This window comes from Dendropsophus ebraccatus, chromosome 14, assembly GCF_027789765.1.
Source record: "Dendropsophus ebraccatus isolate aDenEbr1 chromosome 14, aDenEbr1.pat, whole genome shotgun sequence".
NCBI classification, from domain to species: domain Eukaryota; kingdom Metazoa; phylum Chordata; class Amphibia; order Anura; family Hylidae; genus Dendropsophus; species Dendropsophus ebraccatus.
Window position 1 is genome coordinate 71,821,610 of NC_091467.1, and position 21,447 is coordinate 71,843,056.

Consider the following 21,447-nt stretch of genomic DNA (forward strand, 5'->3'; position numbering starts at 1 on the left):
TCGGCCTAATACGGCCGTTAATCGTTCCGTGGAATAGGGCCTTTAGGACCCTATAAGGAAACAGGCTTGGATCGCACTGTGTAAAAGGGTCAGCGATCAGAAAAAACTGATTGGGTCATTTTGACTCGTCAAAAACGACAACATTGGCATTCGTTTACAGCAAGCTCCCAGACTTCTAATACGGCCCTAAGTCACAGGGATTCTTATATGAATGGTGCGGTGAATATGTATACAACATCAAAGCAGCTCCTCATGACAGGCCATCATTCCCAGTACAAAGGGAGGGCTACGTATTGATCGTATCTAGTAGTTACTAATGTACTTTATGATATGGATCTGGAATTAGTAGGATCTGCGGCTCAGAACGATATGGGTGGCTCCAATCCATTCTGAAACAGGTGGAAGGTGGTCAAAAAACAAAGATTAGGGAAAAGTAAAAGATATGTCAGGTTCTGGCAAAATATATCAGCGGGAGTGAATATGCAAATACAATTGATGGGCGATTTAAAGGTCACCGTCACATCTGAGCAAAGTGACCGCTCAGAATAATTGTCTCACTAGGAGACAAAGTGACTCGGTGACAGTGATGAGACGTGTTCAACAAGCAGTTTTCTAATGGCGGCTGAAGAACAATTAAGGCTGGATGGTCGTACAGGATTTGTCACTCAAATTACAGGGCGACTCTAAGCGAGCTCCAGTGGAGGGGGGCACAGAAGCTTATTACTTCTCCAGATGGACAAAAAATAATAAGAATGTAAAAATAACAGGTGACTGATCCTGCTCTCTCATATATCGCTAAACAAAACAAAAAATTGCTCCAGGTGAGATCCAATGTAAAGATTTATTTTTTCATCATTTCATTCATCATTCATGTGACTTTCCCTGCCCAATGCTTGAGCCCTGTGCAATGAGTCACGATCTACAACACTGACGCTTGTTTACATCAATCATACCAACCAACAGGGCCTGTGGACGAACATATATGTGTCTATGAAGGACAATGGGGACGGGGCATGGTCACATGTTCATCTATGCTTAGCCATGTTATGCACAGAGCAGGACAACACAGCCTGCTGGGAAAAAAAAAAAAAAAAACATTTTATGCTTACCTCTCCATGCTCCCCCGGTCTCCCACGATGAAGCTCCGCTTTTCCAAGACGAACTTGTCTCACGAGTTACAGCCCGATAAGCCAGTGTTGCGATCAGTAAATTAGTTCAGAGACAGCTGTAAAAGCTTTAAGGCCCTATTCCACGGAACAATTATCGGCCGTATTCGGCCGATATCGGCCGCTACGGACGATAATTGTTCCGTGGAATAGAGTGCAACAATCAGCCGACATCGTTCATGTCGGCTGATCGTTGCCGTCGCTTGTTTTTCAACATGTTGAAAAACAAGCGACTGATATTAGCAGCAATCTGCTGCCGTCGCCACGTCGATTAGGAGCGGCGGCAGCAGATGCTGCCATATCCTATGGGCTGCCCAGACAATCAGCGACCACCCGGGCAGCCCCTCCCCCCACCCCCGCAGCTCCCCGCCGCCCCTCCCGCACTCACCCGCGTGCTGCTGCTGCGTTGAGTAGCGGCCGCAGCGAGCGGGAAACGAGGAGCAAACGAGTGCTGAGTGCTCCTCTATGATGACCCGTGGAATAGGGCCATTAGCTGTGGCTCCAGTCAACAGAGAACACACAAAAGGACACCTGCGAGCCTGGACAGGTAAGTATTACTTTATTATTTTCTATATACTGTTTCATCAGCCGCCAATCACCCACCTCCTATTTCATGTAGCAATGTTCGGTAGGCGGACAATGTTTTTTAAACCTGCCAAAAGACAACGATAAGCCGATAATCGGCTTCTCAGTTGTTTGTTTTCTTTATTACACAGGGTAATATTTTCCCAATTCTGCCTGACTGGACAGATAAACGCCCTGTGTAATAGCACCCCCTAATAAAGACAACCAGGGGAGACAAAGAATCTGTCCTTCTTGTATTTCCTAAGGATAGATCCCTGACACGTGATGCTTTTTACTCCAAACTGCATCCAAATTACAAAAAAAAAAAAATGACAGTAAGAAACATTTCCTGAAGCCAGTATAACAGGGAATATATGCTCTTTTTTGCTAAGAACCCACACTAGGCAAACAAAATCTGTAATCAAATGTATCAGCCCAAATGTGAGGGAAAGGATGCCACGGAGCATTTAAATCTCTTATGCACCGTTCACAAAAGCTCTGTGATGTGACATGCCCTCGTATTCCCTGCTAACCGGAGCTCAATGACACTGGAAATTATGTAAAATGACAGAACAATGGTTGTCCGTGTGTGCTAAATACGGCGCCCGCAGTCAAATCCAAAAAAACAAAGAACGGGCTGATCTGCTGCGTGTTAGGGAAGGAAAAGAGCCCAAGGATTCAACATGTAATGATTTTGCCATTTTTTATTGAGAGGGAAGGGGGCAGAGACTAGCACAGTGCATCACAGAGACTAGCACAGTACATGAGAAGTGTACGAGAGAGGAAAACGTCAATCACTTACCCCTGCCGCAAAGCCCAAACTTCCATCCAGGATACGTCTCTGCGGGAAAACACAAACATAACGTTACATATGGAGCGATGGGACAGACACAACGTTACATATGGAGCGATGGGACAGACACAGTGTTACATATGGAGCGATGGGACAGACACAATGTTACATATGGAGCGATAGGACAGACACTAACACACACACACACATTACATATGGAGTAATGGTACAGACACAAAGTCTTACATTTGGGCTTCTATGTTGTGAGACAGGTAATGGAGCTTGGTGACACAATTGCCACATATATATCAGAAGGGATGGGACCTTGATACCAAAAGGATGCAACTTTAGTAACAACATTTGGAAAGTTAGGCAAATGCAGCAATTTTTATTGTAAATGGGCTATCATCTTATATGTATAAAGGCCTCCCGACCCCTCACAGATGATGTTGGGGCACAGAAGAATTAGGCATGTTTGATTTCAACATTATCCTGTTGTATTTGGAGAAATGAGCCTCTGCCGGTAGCTTACCCCCCTCAGAACATTTAAACATCTTTAACCGTCAGCTAATGGAGGGGCATGGGCACCTTAATTATAATTTAAGCCAGAAATGGGTGTAAATTATAGTGGTAATGTTTATCAGCCATAAGCATTTTATATAAATAGTGCTCCAATGCGGTGCACCGTGACTGGTATCCAGTGATCGGCAGGGGACACGGCAGCTTCCAGTCAGGGTCACCATGCCCTTCTTACCCAGATTGGTTTGACTGACAGCCTGATTTGTGGGAAAAGGGCATGTCCATGATGACTGCAACTAGCCACGTCCCCTCCTTTGTGACTGGATATAAGACATGGTGAACAATGTTTAAAGGGGAACTAATGTGCTTAGGGTGCAGGGGGAAGGTATGTCTCTTACCATCCTTCTCAGCACTGCTCCCATAAAGTTACTAGTTGAATCCACAGCCTGGAGAACCGCAAAGAGCACTGCCCTGCCCCTACTCGCGTCAAGCCAGCCTGTCCGCTTCTTCTAATGATAATCAATGCAGCGGGCAGCCTGCATTAGCGCGATGGGGGTGGGGCAGTGCTCCGGGCCATGGATTTAACTACTAACAGCAGAGAAACAGCATAGATGATAAAGGTAAGAGGCATACCTTCCTCCTCGGCGCCCCGTGTGCATTAGGAGGCTATCAGCAGGCTAGATACTTGCCGATACTTCCCCTTTAAAAGTTTTTCCTTTGAAGGAAAATAGAATCAGAAATCTATTCATAAAACTACATCATAAAGCAGAAGCTGATGGATAATGGTGCAGCAAGTGACAAGTCTGGTTATGCAGATTGCAACAATTTTTACTAGTGTGTATTAACTCTCAATGGGCAGCCATTTCAAGGACATCACAAAACAACAGTGGCTACCCCTTGTTTACCCCTTGTGACTTGTTTACATCAGCCGCCTCAGAAGGGGGAAGGGGGGGGGGGGGGGGTGGAGACAAAAAGAAAAGCTCTCACAAAGATTTTTATGTCTTCAGCAGAAAGCAGCAGCTGAGAACTGGAGGAAGGAGACTGAATAGATAATAACAAGTATAAAAGGAATTTTTTGTCTCACCATGGGCAGCAACATATCATTATGTTTGAGTGGAAGACCTGTTTAACTAGAGATGAGTGAATCACTTATCTAAACAAAGCGCTTCGTTTGATCAGCGCTACACTCATTATGCCTCCGGCCTTTCAACGCTGTTCCCATCCCTGACGCTCCACCCAGGATGCCAGGAAAAGCTGGATCCAATCCTGGGAAACTTCTCCCAGTTTCCCAGGATTAGATCCAGCTTTTACCCGGAACCTGCAATGAAGCGCCAGGGAGCGGAGCAGCGCAGCGATGAAAGGCTGGCAGCATGATGAGTATGATCAAAAGAAGCGCTTTGTTGAGATAAGTGATTCACTCATCTCTACCTTTAACTCTCTGGCAATGCAAAAAGGCCTAGTCAAAAAACATGTAATAAAAAAAATTCTGACATTCTAATCTGCAAAACTAGAATAAGGGTTTGGCCAAACCTGACTCTTACTAAAATTGTTTAATATCTAACTAAATTCTGGATTCATTACAAATCTAATCCTTGTTCTCTATGCTGCAGCATCAAAAAGGCAGTCAAGATCCGGAACGGGGGGGGATGAGGAAATATCGCTTCCTTAAACCATTAGCGTCATGAGGGTTAATGGTACGGTCCCGTCATACAAGAGGTTGGAAGCTGCGGTGTCAGAAGCTGAATTATTCCCCGATGTCAGATGGATTATTGTTCTGTCAGTAACTCTCTGCTCAGCCTTGTCACTTTCTATCAGAACAATGTGGACTCCAGATCTCGGGAGACAAGCGGCATCTTCTGTGTAGGACTTGCATTGGAGTCATCCTCGGAGTGATGCCCCTTACCTATGGATCTCTGGGCAGCAGTGTACGATGGCAGGCAGAGTACAATGTCAGGAGTTTATTAGCCTTCTTTCGCAGAACGGCTCCTCTAAACCCTTCACATAGGGAGGAAAGAGCTTAGATTGGACTAAGGAACACGTCTCTGTCATGGTTATGCAACAGAAACATAAAAATGAGCAAGTGACTCATATATAAAAAGCCTCCGCAGACAAACAAGATGCTTTCAAGAACAGAAAGCATTTTAGGAATCTTTAATTTTGCAAATGAACGTTCACCTAGATCAGATGCAGCTAATAGAGGAGAGTACGTCACTACAACATCCAAAACCCTGAGAAACCACTGCAGATCTGGTCACTGGATGACCACTGCACTAGCACCGGAATTAGGTATAAAATTATAGATTTAGTGAACCATATATTATCTTGAAACTTGAAAGACGATTGTAAACTGCTGATAGATCCCCAGTGGCCACAGGGTGCACAGGATGATGGTATGTCTGTTATTGTGAGCGCCATTTGCTGCCCCCGTGCCCGGTAAGGTTTTAGGAGCACTGGGCCCACTACACTCCCCCATGCCGTGCTGCTACACCAGCTCTCGGCCCCCTGCTAAAAGGCATCCACTCCCCCCCTTCAGAGTCCTGATGATGTCACGACTTGGGGGACTTAACTTGCGGCTGATAGATTGCCCGCTCAGGCAGTCAGCAACTGCAGCGGCGTCCCGCCCCAGTCACCGATTGGCTGAGCTGCCAGTCCATCAACCGAGCTGTGATGTCGGCTGTCAGAAGATCCCGAAGCCCATGTGGGTCTCGATGCTGAAGATGCAGGGAGAGGCAAGTTAAAGTGTCACTGTCCAATAGAAGAGGCGATTAAGAAACTTTATAATTAGGTATACTTTTAAATCAGATCTTTTTTTATTGAAAAAAGTTATTTTTACAAACACCAAAAGTGCTTTGTTTTTGCCCATCCTGTCCCACCCCTTGTAATTGGGTTTATTAGCCAAATATGCCATTATCTGCATTCAAAAAGCCTTTCCTCAGCCCGCCCCCCTCTCCTTTCTCTCATCCACTGCTCATTATCAGGAAATCTTGACTGTTTTACATCAGTCGGACCCTGTCTGTGCTATGGAGAGGGGAGGGGGGAGGAGGGAGATTAGTCACCAGCAGAGAACAAAGGATTACACAGCAGGACCTGTGTGAAAGCCGGTATTCAGAGGTCAGAGCTGACTGTCAGAGTAGATAGCCCGGTGATGTAGCTGTAAATTAACTCTTTGTTGTCCTGTTTTGGTGCCTCATCTCCCTTCACCCCTCCCCTCTACATGGAAAACTATGAAGACAGGGGGGAGAGCTTCAAACTGCTTTTTCATGATAAAAATGCATTTTTCGGCTAATAAACCCAATTATAAAGTTTCTTAAAATCACCTGTAATATTGATTTCTGCCCCTGGCCAATATTATTTCAGCACATACTGCAATATTTCGGCTCAGAACACCCTTCATATATAGACTACAGCTGATCGCGAATAACGAATAACACCAAAAGCTTTCTATAGGATTGTTTGTGCCATACAGACCTTAGTCTTATGTTCAGCTGGTTAGGTCAGTCTTCCCTCTAGGCACAATGGATTGTAAGCCTGAGCGGACAGACACGAAGGGGATCAGGAACGGAGAATGAAGTCAAACCTATCACAGCGTGTGATGACACAAATATACAACTTACTCCCATTGTGAACCGCTGAGGTTGTATACAAGGTCAATACTAGGGAAGAAAGTATAATTTTAGAACGATGCTCGAGGAATTAACTAGGTCAAAAGGGAGAACGAAACGGCGAGAAAATAAAATGCAGAGTAGGCTACATAGTGTGACACTTTGGCTTTTACACTGTAAAATAGATTGGGGATTCGTCTATTTTCTGTCTCTGAAATGGTTTACTGTATTTTTATTCTAGCCGCGCTCTATCCAAGAAATGAGCCATAACAATAAAACCACTGACAGGTGACATGCAACATTCAATATCTCATGGCTCCTGTGGAAGGAGAGCAAGTAAACAATTAGTTTTATACATTGATGGGCAAACGTAAGGATCAATTTGACTCTGACCAGGGCCATAGTGTAATATGAAGATGACTTGGTCTAAGCACTTTAAAGGGCATGTATTGCCTAAATTTTCTTTTAGTAAAAGTTTTTCTTGTTCTTTTATTTTTTCTATTTTCTGACAATTTTTTTATTTTTTAACTTGCTTTGTGTACATTGTTATGGGGGCAGCCATATTGCCTGGGCTGTTTTTAACTTCATTTAGTGACATGCTTTACAGCAAGACTCATAGACCTAGACCACAATAGACAGACTGTGTCCCCTTGAGATAAATGTAAAGCATCACCGAGCACGCTCTGTGACCTGTGAAGAGGTCATTCTACAGGAAGCTGCTATTGTCTCCTCTATCTACTGGTGTCACATGACGCTGCAGTGCTGTACAGATAGATCACTTTACAGCAGCCTCCTCTTATCACCACAGACACAGCCAGAAGTCTCAGCTTAGTTTTAACCCCAGTGGTGAGAAAAAGAACTACAGGATATCAGGATTATTTTATAATATAGATAAAAAAAAATTGAAAATTAGAAGTCACAAAAAGTTCTTTAAGAATATGTTTAACGTAAAAAGATTTAAATTATAAGTCATTTTCTGATGACACAATCCTTTTAAAAAGTGTACCTTTCATTCAAACATTTTTGCAGAAATCAATAGTACAAGAATATAAGAAACTCTGTAACAGGTTTTATTAAACAAAAGAGCTTCCTTCAGGGGAAAGCAGTCTACATTACAGAGAAGGAGAGTAAAGGGGTTTTGCACTTCATCATTGTAGTCTATGGAGGAAGGAGGGGCCGAGGGGGATGAGTGAGTAGGGAGAGGAGACAAACAGCCTGTGCAATGTGCAGATTTTGTGGCCACCGATAATGGTGGATTGACATGTTAAGACAGCTCAGCGTTGGTCAGAGAACTTCTGGTTTATTACAGAGAGGTCAGATTGCAGGATGTTGTTTTAAGTGTATAGGAGGCAACACAAAGGAGTTTGCAAGGTGGTGACCAAAGGGAAAAATTGCATAAACCAGTGACAGAATGGACAGATATAGTCCTGCTCTTCATATGCATACACCAGACAGTGCTCCGTAAAAACTACCTGAGAGTGCAGTTACACTGTAAGAACGTCCGGTCCTGTGGCGTGTTCTTAGTTTGTATTTGTTAGTACCTACCAAAAGTGTTTCAAAGAGACAAATTGAATGGCAGCAGGGCAACGCGGTCCACGGTTTTCAGACGTGTGTGAGAAAGGAATTGCTGACAGAGCATTCTAGCTATGGATTCGGCAGTTTAGCCTTAGGCCAGTGAGAGCGCCCATGCTGACCCCTGCCCATCACCAAAGTGCCTACAATAGGCAATGGAAGAAGGGGGCCTGCTTTCACATGCTGTGGACTGCCAGATAAGTGTAGCTAACTTACCGGAGATTAGATGTTGGGGGGGGGGGGTACTTTTAAAGAAGTCCAGCGAAAATTTCTATTAAAGCTATTGTATTGCCCCTCAATATTATACAAATCAACAATATACAATTATGGGAAATGCACATAAAGTGCTTTTTTTCCCTGCACTTACTACTGCATCAAGGCTTCACTTCCTGTGGACAACATGGTGATGTCACTTCCTGTGGACAACATGGTGATGTCACTTCCTGTGGACAACATGGTGATGTCACTTCCTGTGGACAACATGGTGATGTCACTTCCTGTGGACAACATGGTGATGTCACTTCCTGTGGACAACATGGTGATGTCACTTCCTGTGGACAACATGGTGATGTCACTTCCTGGACAACATGGTGATGTCACTTCCTGGACAACATGGTGATGTCATGACCCGACTCCCAGAGCTGTGCGGGCTGTGGCTGCTGGAAAGGATGATGGCAGAGGGAGGCTCAGTGTAACTCCAGTGCCCTTCAGTGTTCCCCTGCCATCATCCTCTCTAGCAGCCACAGCCCGCACAGCTCTAGGTGTCGGTTCGTGACATCACCATGTTATCCAGGAAGTGACATCACCATGTTATCCAGGAAGTGAAGCCTTGATGCAGTAGTAAGTGCAGGAAAAAAGCACTTTATAACCATTTCCCGTAATTAGTGTATATTGGTGATTTGTACAACTTTTGGGGGGGCAATACAAAAATTTTCACCCAACTTCTCCTTTAATATAGCCTTTGGCTGCCAGGGAGGCATGCTGGGAGCTGTGGTGTTAGGGAATGCTGGGAACACTGCCTTGCAGAAAGGCACATAAGAGACTTGCGACATAGGAAGCAGCACGAGAGAAGAGCTTTGCATTTCAGGCCCAACGTCAGCCAAGATTACAGGCATATTTATAGATACGGAGAGAAGTGTTTGGGTATGCAGCCCTTACATCTCAGCTGTGTGGCGCACTTATCTACTGCTTTATAAATAGACGATAATAATACTAATTTGATTCTGGAGACTGCAGGTAGCCAATCAATGGGATTACGTTGACGGAAATAAGGACTGGCAATCGAGGAGAAAAAGGCTGGTAGCAGCAATTCGGTAGAGAATCGAGTGGGGATAAGCTGGTTATTTAGGCTTCTATGTACTGACTTGGAATCCTGTTTGAGAGTTGATAGACGTATACAAGGAAAAGCCAACATAAAATCATGACTAAATCAATACTAAACAAAACAAAAACCCTTTAAAAAGATGTGTGGCCACAGATTCCTCCTTTATTCTCTTCTTACATTCCTCTCATTCCCCAGACATCTATGTCAATAGGGTGATATTATATGGGAAGATTTTTAGTCGATTAACGATTGCTATGACAAACAATCTCAAATCATTCACCCTATTACACCGGACAACGAACGTTACTAAAAGTCGTTCTTGCGCTCGTCCTTTCCTAGCTGATAGACCAGTGAACGACCAAACAACGTGTTATTACACCGAGCGATGTTCGAACAATTTGTAAATGATCAACAATGAAAAAAGGTCCAGATTCCACCAAACGTTTAATTTTTTAAAACGTTTAATTTTTTAAATAGAAGTAAATTACAAATCTCTGGAACCAGTTGATTTGAAAGAATCTTTTTTGGTGATCTACCCCTTTAAAGCGCAACTGTCATTTCAGGGTCATTTTTCTGAAAAAACATTAAATATCAACAGTACAAGCGATTTTAAGAAACTCTGTAATAGGTTTATGTACTAAAAGAGTTTCCTTCTGTACTGAAAAAGCAATCTCCCAGCCTCCCCCCTCACATCAAATGAAGCAGGATTTCTGTCTCCATTATGTGGCTATGGAAAGGGGAGGTGCTGTTAGGAGTGACTGAGCACGGAGCAGTCCTGCACAGCACAACACCCTGCAATCTTCTCTCAGTAAGTTCATAGATAAGCACTGACCTTTCTGACACCAGAATCCTGCGGTTTAGGTGCCCAGAGGGTCTACAAACAGCTGACCTTCATGTCACCTCTTCCTGCTCCCTCATCTCCCTCGGCCCCTCCCCCCTTCATAGGCTTACAATGGAGAGAGCAGAGCCCGTCTTCACTGGCTTCTCTGTAATGAAGACGTGTTTGCCTGATAATGCACAGATAAGAAGTCAGGGGGGCTGGGGGGGGCTGGGAGATTGCTTCTTGAGTACAGAAGGAGGATTTTTTGGCTGATGAAACCTATTACAGAGTTTCTTAAAATCGCTTATACTACTGATTTCTGCAATAAAAAAAAAACATGACAGTTACGCTTTAACCCTTTAACCTCTTAAGGACCCATGACGTACCGGCACGTCATGGATCACTGTCACTTAAGGACCCATGACGTGCCGGTACGTCATCCCTTTAAACGGGCGCCGCGGCCGGCCGGGTCCCGATCGGGGGAGATAGCCTGCTATAATACATAGCAGGCCATCTCTCCCTGTCGGCATGGAGGGTTGTTAACCCCCCCCATGCCGACGATCGCCGCTATTGGCTGATAAGCCCATAGCGGCGATCGGAACCTTTCCGGGCCATCGGTGGCCCGATGACCCGGAAAAAAATGGCGGTGGGTGCTGTCCGCGGACGGCACCGACCGCCATTACTGTAAAAAGTAATGGTGGTCACGGTACCACCGTCCCGATCGCCGTGAACGGCCGGCCAGCCGGCCGGCCGTTCACGGCGATCAAAGTCCCCACAAGTAATAAATACCTGCTCCGGACCCCTCAGCTAGGTAGCTGAGGGGTCCGGAGCAGGTATTTGTACATTACTCACCTGTCCCGGGGTCCTGATCGGCGTCTTCCGGGTTCCCGGCGTCCTCTTCATCTTCGGCTTCTTCCGTGAGTCCCGATCGTCTCTTTCCGGCTCCAGCGTCGTCTATTTTCGTATTTTTCCGGCTCCAGCGTCGTCTATTTTCGGATCTTGCGCTCTGCTGCCCCCTAGCGGCTGATAAGTGTAATACACGTATCAGCCACTACAGGGATGTTCAGAATGTAGTAAAAAAAAAAAATTTTTTCCCAATTTTTTTTTTTTCTATTTTCCGCACCCTATCGCCGCTGAGTGTTGATCAGCATCGCACGAAAGTGCGCTGCTAATCAGCAACTCCTCCTTTTTGGCGTAGGGTGTTTTTTTTTTTATATCCTACTGCCACGGTCTGCTGATAAGTGCCGAACATAAGTGCGGCATTCATCAGCAACACCATTTTTGGCGTAGGTTTTTTTTGTATACTTACTGTAAAAAACACGTAAAAAAACACTACATTACACCACACTACATTGAATAAAGTTTTACACTACACCACTACATACCCCATATACCAATCCCCATATAAAGATGGCCCCCAGGGTGTTTTCGGTGTCGGACGCATACATTATTATTGCCTCCGACACCGAAACAGCCAGTGAGGATGAATGGGGGGTCCTTCTTTCCTCCATTCATCCTCATCCTCCTCATCATCCAGTGACGTGTCTGGGAGTAGCGTAGCGTACGCTGCCCCCCAGACACATCTTTTCTGCCAGTACCGTCCCAATAAGAGATGACGGTATGGCGTGAAATTCTACAAACTCTGTGAGAGTACCTCAGGGTACACTTACAGATTTAGGGTACGTGCACACTGCGGAATGGCGAAGGATAACCCTTTGTGCATTCCGCAGCTGGCACCCGCCGGCGGACTGATGCAGGGGCGCGTCTCCGCCTGTGTCATAGACTCTATCCTATGCATGGGCGGATTCCATCATCCGTCATTCCATCAACACGTTGGACACAGAGCGGAATCCGCCCGTGCATAGAATGGAGTCTACGACACGGACGGAGACGTGCGCCTGCATCAGTCCGCCGGCGGGTGCCAACTGCGGAATGCACAAAGGGTTATCCTTCGCGATTCCGCAGTGTGCACGTACCCTTAGAGTGTATGAAGGAAGGGACACTCGAATCCAGCCCCCAGATGCCCCCCCCCATCCTCGGAACAAGTGGGAAGATCGTCCGGGAACTGATCATCCCACTGCTGGATAAAGGTCACCACCTGTACGGGGATAACCTTTATACCAGCACCCCCTCTTCCGCTCCCTCGCTGCCCGAGCTACTGTAGCTTGCGGCACGATCCGAACATATCAGAAGTAGTAATAGAGCCCTAATATTTAGCAGCCATGGAGCGGACCCAGCGCTTCTGGATATGAAGGACCCCGTATCGCACCAGGACAACATTTTCCAGGTGACGTCCCCCACACTGGAGAACAGGAGACCCCAGAAGAAGTGCAGAGTGTGGAGTAACAGGGGGATCAGGAAGGACACCATTTACCAGTGTGACACCTGTCCTGATCACCCCGGCCTCTGCATACTGGATCGCTCCAAGGCGCACCACACGTCATCGGAGTTCTACATTATCTAAATTCTGTCCCTTATTCCTATTTCAGGGGTCACGTTGATCCAGGGATTATTCTGATCGCCAATATGGAGTCGGGAAGGAATTTTTCCCCTGTGATGAGGCTACTGTCGTCTGCCTCACGAGGGGTTTTTGCCTTCCTCTGGATCAACACAGGTTGAATTTGATGGACACCTGTCATTTTCAACCTTATAAACTAATAATTGCCCTAATACCCCCAAATAAATTAGAATTGTCCCTTTTTCCCAGCTATGTAGGTATGGCCGCCATTCCCATTAGAGGAGGCCATGATGCAATTACAAAGCCTCTGTGCGGCCAGGACAGTAGAAACCCCCCACAAGTGACCCCATTCTGGAAACTACACCCCATAAGGAATCTAACAAGTGGGGCAGCGGGTATATGGCCCCCTGGTGACGGCCACATTTGGGACGTGAAAATGAAAAAAATGGTATTTTTTATTTTCACGGCACATGTCCTACACATGTGCCCATCACTAGTGGGGTCCATATGCTCACTGCACCCCTTGTTAGATTCCTTATGGGGTGTAGTTTCCAGAATTGGGTCACTTGTCGGGGGTTTCTACTGTTCTGGCAGCACAGGAGCTTTGTAATTGCGACATGGCCTCCATCCCCCATTCCAGCCTCTAAATGGCGCTCTGTCCTTTTGGTGACTTGCCCTGTGCCCATATGGCAAATTATGTCCACATGTGGGGTATTTTCGTACTCAGGGGAAACTACCCTACACGTTTTGTGTTCATTTTCTTTTTTAACCCCTTGTGGAAATGGAAAAAAATCAAGGCTAGACCAACATTTAGTGTAATTTTTTTAAAATTTTTACTCTAAATCATTGATCTTGTCTTGATTTTTTCATTTTCACAAGGGGTTAAAAGATAAAAAAAAACACAATGTGTAGAGCAATTTCCCCTGAGTACGGAAATACCCCACATGTGGACATAAAGCGCCATGCGGGTGCAGGGTAAGCCTCCAAAGGGAAGGTGCGCCATTTGGTTTTTGAAGGCTGGATTTGGATGGAATGGATTTCGAGGGGCCATGTTGCATTCAAAAGGCCCCTGTGTTGCCAAGACAGTTAAACCCCCCACAAGTGACCCTATTATGGAAACTACACCCCTCAAGGAATGTAACAAGGGGTGTAGTCAGCATATGGACCCCACTGGTGACGGGCACAAATGTGGAACAATGTGGCGTGAAAATGAAATATTAAATTTTTTACACTATAATGTTGGTCTAGCCTTGAATTTATCATTTTCACAAGGGGTTAAAAGAGAAAAAAACACACAAAATGTGTAGAGCAATTTCCCCCGAGTCCGTAAATACCCCACATGTGGACATAAAGCGCCATGTGGGTGCAGGGCAAGCCTCCGAAGGGAAGGAGCGCCATTTGGATTTTAGAGGTTGGATTTGGCTAGAATGGATGATGAACGCCATGTCGCATTTACAGAGCCCTTGTGCTGCCTAAACACTGTAAACCCCCCACAAGTGACCCCATTCTGGAAACTACACCCCTCAAGGAATCTAACAAGGGGTGCAGTGAGGATATGGACCCCTGGATGACGGGCACATTTGTGCCATGAAAGTGAAAAAATGAAAATTTTCACTTTCACGTCACATTTTTCCACATTTGTGCCCGTCACCAGTGGGGTCCATATGCTCACTGCACCCCTTGTTAGATTCCTTGAGGGGTGTAGTTTCCAGAATGGGGTCACTTGTGGGGGGTTTCCAGTGTCTTGGCAGCACGAGGGCTCTGTAAATGCGACATGGCCCTTGAAATCCATTCCAGTGAAATCCAGCTTCCAAAAGCCAATTGGCGCTCCTTCCCTTTGGAGGCTCGTCCTGCGCCCGCTTGGCACTTTATGTCCACATGTGGGGTATTTCCGTACTCGGGAGAAACTGCGCTACATGTTTTGTGTTTTTTTTTTCCTTTTATCCCTTTGTGAAAATGAAAAATTGAAGGCTAGAACAACATTTTAGTGTAAAAAATACTTTAGTCTTTTTTCAAGCCATATTGTTTGGAAAATCTGTGAAGCACCTGTGGGGTCCAGATGCTCACCGCACCCCTTGTTACATTCCTTGAGGGGTGTAGTTTTCTAAATGGTGTCCCTTTAGGGGTGTTTTTTAGGTTTTGGCACCCCAGAGCCTCTGCCAACCTGAAGTGGTACAGTCAAAAATGACCAAAAATAACGGAGCCATTGAAATTCACTAGGCGCTCCCTTATATCTGAGGCTTGTGGTTGCGTCAAATAGCGCAATAGGGCCACATATGGGGTATTTCTATAAACTGCAGAAATGGGGCAATCAATATTGGGGTGCATTTCTCTGGTAATAGGTTTATAATTATGAAAAATATTGGATTACAATAAAATCTCTGCACAGAAAATTAAAATTTTCAAATTTCTTACACACTTAGCTTTTATTTCTGTGACTCCCCTAAAGGGTTAAAAAACTTTCTGGATGTGCTTTTGCAGAGTTTAGGGGGTGCAGTTTCTGAAATGGGGTGCTTCGTGAGGCTTTCTAACACACAGTCCCCTCAAATACACTTTAAACCTGAACAGTTCCCTAAAAATATCTGATTTTGAAATTTTACTGAAAATTTGGAAATTTGCTGCTAATGTTTTAAGCTTCCTATTGTCTAAAAAAAATGAAATATAGTTTAATAAATGCCGCCAACATAAAGTAGACATGTTGCTAATGCTATTTAATATATAATTTATGTGGTATAACCATTTTCTGTATAAGCAGAAAAGTTTTAAAGTTGGAAAAATGCATTTTTTCACAATTTTTCACGCTATTTTGGGTTTTTTCATAAAGATTCGTTATAAGTATCGACTCCAATTTACAAGAAATGTGAAGTACAATATGTCACGAGAAAACAATCTCAGAATCAGCCGGATAGGTAAAAGCATCCCGAAGTTATTAATGAATAAAGTGACACTGGTCAAATTCATAAAATTTGCTCCGGTCCTTAAGGCCATTTCAGGCTCTGTCCTTAAGGGGTTAAGGACGGGGCCCATTTTCGTTTTTACGTTTTCGTTTTTTCCTCCTTGTGTTTAAAAGGTCATAGCACTTGCATTTTTCCACCTAGAAACCCACATGACCCCTTATTTTTTGCGTGACTAATTGTACTTTGCAATTACAGGCTGAATTTTTGCATAAAGTACACTGCGAAACCAGAAAAAAATTCAAAGTGTGGTGAAATTGAAAAAAAAAAAGGATTTCTTTTATTTGGGGGAAATGTGTTTTTACGCCATTCGCCCTGGGGTAAAACTGACTTGTTATGCATGTTCCTCAAGTTGTTAAGATTAAAACGATATATAACATGTATAACTTATATTGTATCTGATGGCCTGTAAAAAATTCAAACCGTTGTTAACCAATATACGTTCCTTAAAATCGCTCCATTCCCAGGCTTATAGCGCTTTTATCCTTTGGTCTATGGGGCTGTGCGAGGTGTAATTTTTTGCGCCATGATGTGATCTTTCTATCGGTACCTTGATTGCCCATATACGTCTTTTTGATCGCTTTGATCGCTTTTTATTAAATTTTTTCTGGATTTGATGCGACCAAAAATGCGCAATTTTGCACTTTGGGATTTTTTTGCGCTGACACCGTTTACCGTACGAGATCAGGAATGTGATTAATTAATAGTTTGGGCGATTACGCACGCGGCGATAGCAAACATGTTTATTTATTTATTTATTTGTTTACTTTTATTTAAAACCTGGGAAAAGGGGGGTGATTCAGACTTTTATTAGGGGAGGGGGCTTTTTACTATAAACAACACTTTTTTTTTTTTTTTTTTTACACATATACTAGAAGCCCCCCTGGGGGACTTCTAGTATATACACTTGGATCTCTCATTGAGATCTCTGCAGCATAGATATGCTGCAGAGATCCATGAGATCGGCACTCGTTTGCTTTCGGCTGCTGCAGCCGAAAACGAACGAGTGCCGAGCCGAGGACGGCGCCATCTTGGACGCGTCCCCGGCCGGCATCAGTAACGGACATCGCTCCTCCGGGACAAGGTCCCGGAGGAGCGATCTCCCCCACTAGACCCCAGGGAAACGTTGCCTCCGGTAATCGGAGGCAGCTGTCAACTTTGACAGCTGCCTCCGATTAGCTAATTAGCGGGCACGGCGATCAGACCGTGCCCGCTAATAGCAGCGGTCCCGGGCTACTCGCGGCACCCGGGATCGCGGCACTTCAAAGCGGGGCCGCCGCGCGGCCCCGCTTTGAAGTGCAAGTGAGGACATATGACGTAGGGGTACGTCATATGTCCTTAAGAGGTTAAGGTTATATGTAATCAATCTTTATTATGTTTTTCAATAAGAGAAATAAAGGAAATACAATAAACAAAACGAGAACATAGATCATACATAGACAATAGTACAACCATAAGTATACAGCGACTGTTATACTTAAACAAATAATTATGTCACAATAACAATAAACATTCACTATCAGTAAGTCAGAGGTAAAGCATGGTGTATTTCTTGCGTATATAACCCCTTTAAGGTTATTACTTACGTGTCCAGGCTCCACCAATGTCTTGCCTGGTTACTGTGACTCTCTACAGTCACTTCCAAACCTGTCTCTGTAGTGACAGGCCGACCAGCCAATCAGCAGCCTGTCACTAGAGACCAGACCAGAGGTGTGCTGCAGCTTCGGTGACCACCATACACAGTGCTACGGGACACCGGGAAAACGTGGGCAGGTAAATAGATCTTTATTATTTTACACCAAAGCAAGTGCTGCACGGACATCGCTAATAATGCCTGTTTTACATAATTTGCATAACCACCATTGACTTTAAAAGGGAGCCATGCAAATAGGCGAACATCACCAGTTATCCTTTTTAAGTAACTTTGGAAGCTACTGAAACATAGTTGCTTGAAGTGATAGATGCTGTTTATGTAAATCCCATCAAAGCCAATGGGAGTTATACAAATTGTGTACAGCAGTCACCCCTTAATTATAAAATATTATTATTAATAGGAAACTGACAACAAGGATTTGCATATATCACATGAGCCATGTACACATACCTTAACCATTGCTGTGTGATCCAACGTGTCTGACAGATTTTTTTAAACCAAAGCCAGGAATGGATTTTGAAAAGGGGAGAAATCTCAGTCTTTCCTTTATGACATGCACCCTGTTTATAGTCTGTTCCTGGGTTTGGCTTAAAAGATCTGTCAGATAAACGCACCATGACAGTGTCACAGAGGCGGGTCTGTGACACTGTGTACTCCCACCCGGCTTTCTGGTCGCCGCTGTATCTCCAGGCTGTTACCCACCTCCCCCAGAAGGATTTCCAGCCGGACAGACCTGCCGTTGTGACACTATCAGCCCGGAATAAGAACAGATTTTCTTTTTAGCAACAGGCCGGATCACACAGCAGCGGTGAAAGTATGTATGCGCTGCTCATGTGATTGGCAAGGGTAAACTGGCAGCATGGACACAGGTATATCTGCGCTGTCAGTTTCCCTTCTATCCATAATAAGCATAATAATCTCCTTTTAAAAGGAGTTGTCAGATCTCCTGACAGGTCTGTTTAGTCGATGCTCGCAAACTTAGGTAAAAATGATGGAGCAGCTTTCCTTGCATTGTGTTTTGAAGTATTAATTGTCAATTGGGCATTACCATTCTCCTCGAAAATAGACACTGTCAACACACTGAGGTTGTCGGCACTTATTGAGGCAACCCTTAAAGGGATACTAACAGCAGGATAGAAGAAATTAATCTGCTGTCGTGGTCTTACAGGGGAGGGACATCGACAACAAATGTGTCTTTATTAGGCTCATCTGTGGAGCCATTATTCTGTAATATTACTTCTTATTAATATGCTAATGAGGGGGTTTGAGGCACTTGGGGCAGTACTTGACCCATCTGCACACCGATCCACCCGCTCTGAAGGCCTCTTACTACTGCAGAGTGCCAGTTAAATAGTCATGAGGTGGCAGTGGGCAAGCAGACAAATGTATCATGAAGTAAAGTAACCCCCAGCACACCAAATGCCTTCATTAGCATAAGTAATATTACAAAATAATGACCTAACAGATGAGCATAATAAACGGAGCATTGGCAGTCAGGGTCCCTGTAGGAGCATTACAACCTTAGTTTCCCTTTAAAGGTTTGTTCAGGTTTTTAATTGAGATTACTGGATAAAAAGCCTGAAACAGATTAGAGGACAATGACAAAAAAAGATTAGGGAAACTAACCGTAAGATAGAAGACTAACCCGCTGTCATGTTCCCATAGTGTCGGGGATGCAGAGGTGATAAAGGTGATTTGCATTCTCAGCCCCATTTTCCGAAAATCTTTTCCTTTCAGATAGTTACAGAGATCTGTAATTTACTTCTATTTTTTAAATATCCATTCTTCAAGTACTTATCAGCTGCTGTATGTCCTGCAGGAAGTGGTGTATTCTCTCCAGTCTGATACAGTGCTCTCTGCTGCCACCTCTGTCCATGTCACACATAGAAAACCTCTCCTGCTCTGGTGGCAGTAGACAACATGGTGTTAGACTGGAAAGAATACACCACTTTCTGCAGGACATACAGCAGCTGATAAATATGGGAATACTTGAGATCTTTAAATAGAAGTAAATTACAAAATCAATGTAACTTTCGGATACCAGTTGAATGGAAAGAAAAAGAATTTCGCCAGATTAGCCCTTTAAATGGTCTGTTGTAGTAACAGGTAAATAAGGTGGTTTGGTGCACCGGGAACGGGACTTCTAACCTCAGTGCATCGATATACCTGATCGGTCCACCCCTTCTCATAAATATTTATCAGGCGCCAAAGTGATGGTGCTGCAGAGCAATACCTCCTCGTTTATGATGGGGCAGCCTAATTTACATATTCATTAAACTGGCAGCGAGGAATTCATTCTCACCATCCCAGGCCCTATGGGAAACTTATCAAAAGGTTAGTTTCCCTTTAAGGTTTCTCTTAAACAAATTGCTCGCTTCATATTCCATAATGAAAAACCTGAACATGTGAACACACCATAAAGCTATGTTCACACATGGTATTTTACTCAGCATTTTGCTCAGTATTTTTTTTAACCAAAACCAGGAGTGGAACTAACAGGTCAAAATTATAATAGAAAGATTTGCACTGCTTCTGTGTTTTCAAACTGCTCCTGGTTTTGGCTGCAAAAATACTGACCAAAAGCCTGACGGAAATACTATGTGTGAAAATACCCTAAAAGTAGAGTGTAACTAACAGAAGACATACAATTATATTAAAACCACTTCCCATCACTCACCTCTCCAGTGGAAAAGACAAAAACCAGGGCAGATCCAGCTGCCGTCAGGCCCCACGTGAATAACGTCCCTAAAAGGGACTGTGTTACCGGACTGTATCCTTCAATCATTTTCAGGCCCTTAAAAAAAATATATATAATAATTAATATATATTCAATAACCCCAATCTTCTTAAGCAGATATAAGGAGACGTGTTCAGGAAAAGGAATGACAACCCCTTGGAGAGCAGTAATGTCAGCCATATTGGTTGTCATATAAAGTGCATTTATATACTGTATATAGAGGCTGGTACATGTACGGTGATACGAGCTATGAAGAATAACATTACTACAGAACGCACGCACTGATATTAGGTGAAACCTTTACTGTAGATCAAACAAGCTGAAGATCCCATGAGAATTGGGAAAAACGTCTCTAAAGGCCAAAAAAGCCAAGAACAGTGTCTAGACTGTGTCATGGTGTCACCACCATCCAGAAGGACACCTCCCCATAGCCCAGATCATTGTCTCTGGATGACAAAGCTCCAGCTGAGGTGTCCTGTAAGGAGGATCCCAGACCACTTCACATAATCCCCTGCTTATTTATTACTAAGTCTCCGCTGGAGTCTGCACGGCATAAGGAGAAATGGAATTTCCGTGACATTCGGAAGAAATTTCAGACATTTTCCTGACGCCGTACACAAACCTTTTACTTATTTCTAAACACAAGAGATGAATGGAGCCAGATTAATAAGAGATAGTGGGAGAGCCGACGCTGAAGGAACATTATACCAAGTATTTCCCATCTGTAACATTGTCAAAAAAGCACAAACAAAACATTAAAGCGTTGAAGAAAAAGCTGTAGGAGTTCTCTGACTGCATAATGTTACACATTTACCTTTTATGAACCTGCTCACATTAGGCTTGTCTCTATTATTGAGGTCCTACTAAGCACCGTTACACCTAAAGGAGGACCTGTGGCCCTCCCGACTTACATCTCACATTAAAATAAATAAAGTTAAAAAACTAAAAATAAACGAAAAAAAAATAAAAATTATATATTATATATACACACACACACACTTTTTTTTTTAACATACACACACACACAAATAAATAAACAAATGCTCAGGTCGTGTGGGGTAATACAGATTGCCTCTATTTATTTCAATGAAACAGAGCTGCTTTACCAGACAAAAATTGAGGATGGGTGGCACTGTTTATTGAATTAAAAAGCCTTTTTTTTTCCCCATTCTGGATAACCCCATTTCTCTGGAAATTTCAACTTACTTACTTACTTACTTACTTCCAGTACTTATCATCCGCTGTATGTCCTGCTGGAAGTGGAGTATTCTCTCCAGTCTGACA

General features: G+C 44.0%; 1 protein-coding gene across 7 annotated transcripts in view; it reads right to left on the reverse strand.

Annotated features, from left to right (window-relative positions):
- SLC39A11 (solute carrier family 39 member 11) overlaps nucleotides 1-21,447 on the reverse strand; it is a 420,528-nt gene that overhangs the window by 207,305 nt on the left and 191,776 nt on the right. For all 7 annotated transcript variants that reach the window (XM_069952867.1, XM_069952866.1, XM_069952868.1 and 4 more), the window contains 2 exons: nucleotides 20,104-20,220; nucleotides 2,533-2,571 (listed from right to left, as the gene is read on the reverse strand). In XM_069952867.1, the coding sequence (XP_069808968.1) occupies nucleotides 2,533-2,571; nucleotides 20,104-20,220 (156 nt within the window). The remainder of the gene's footprint in view (nucleotides 1-2,532; nucleotides 2,572-20,103; nucleotides 20,221-21,447) is intronic.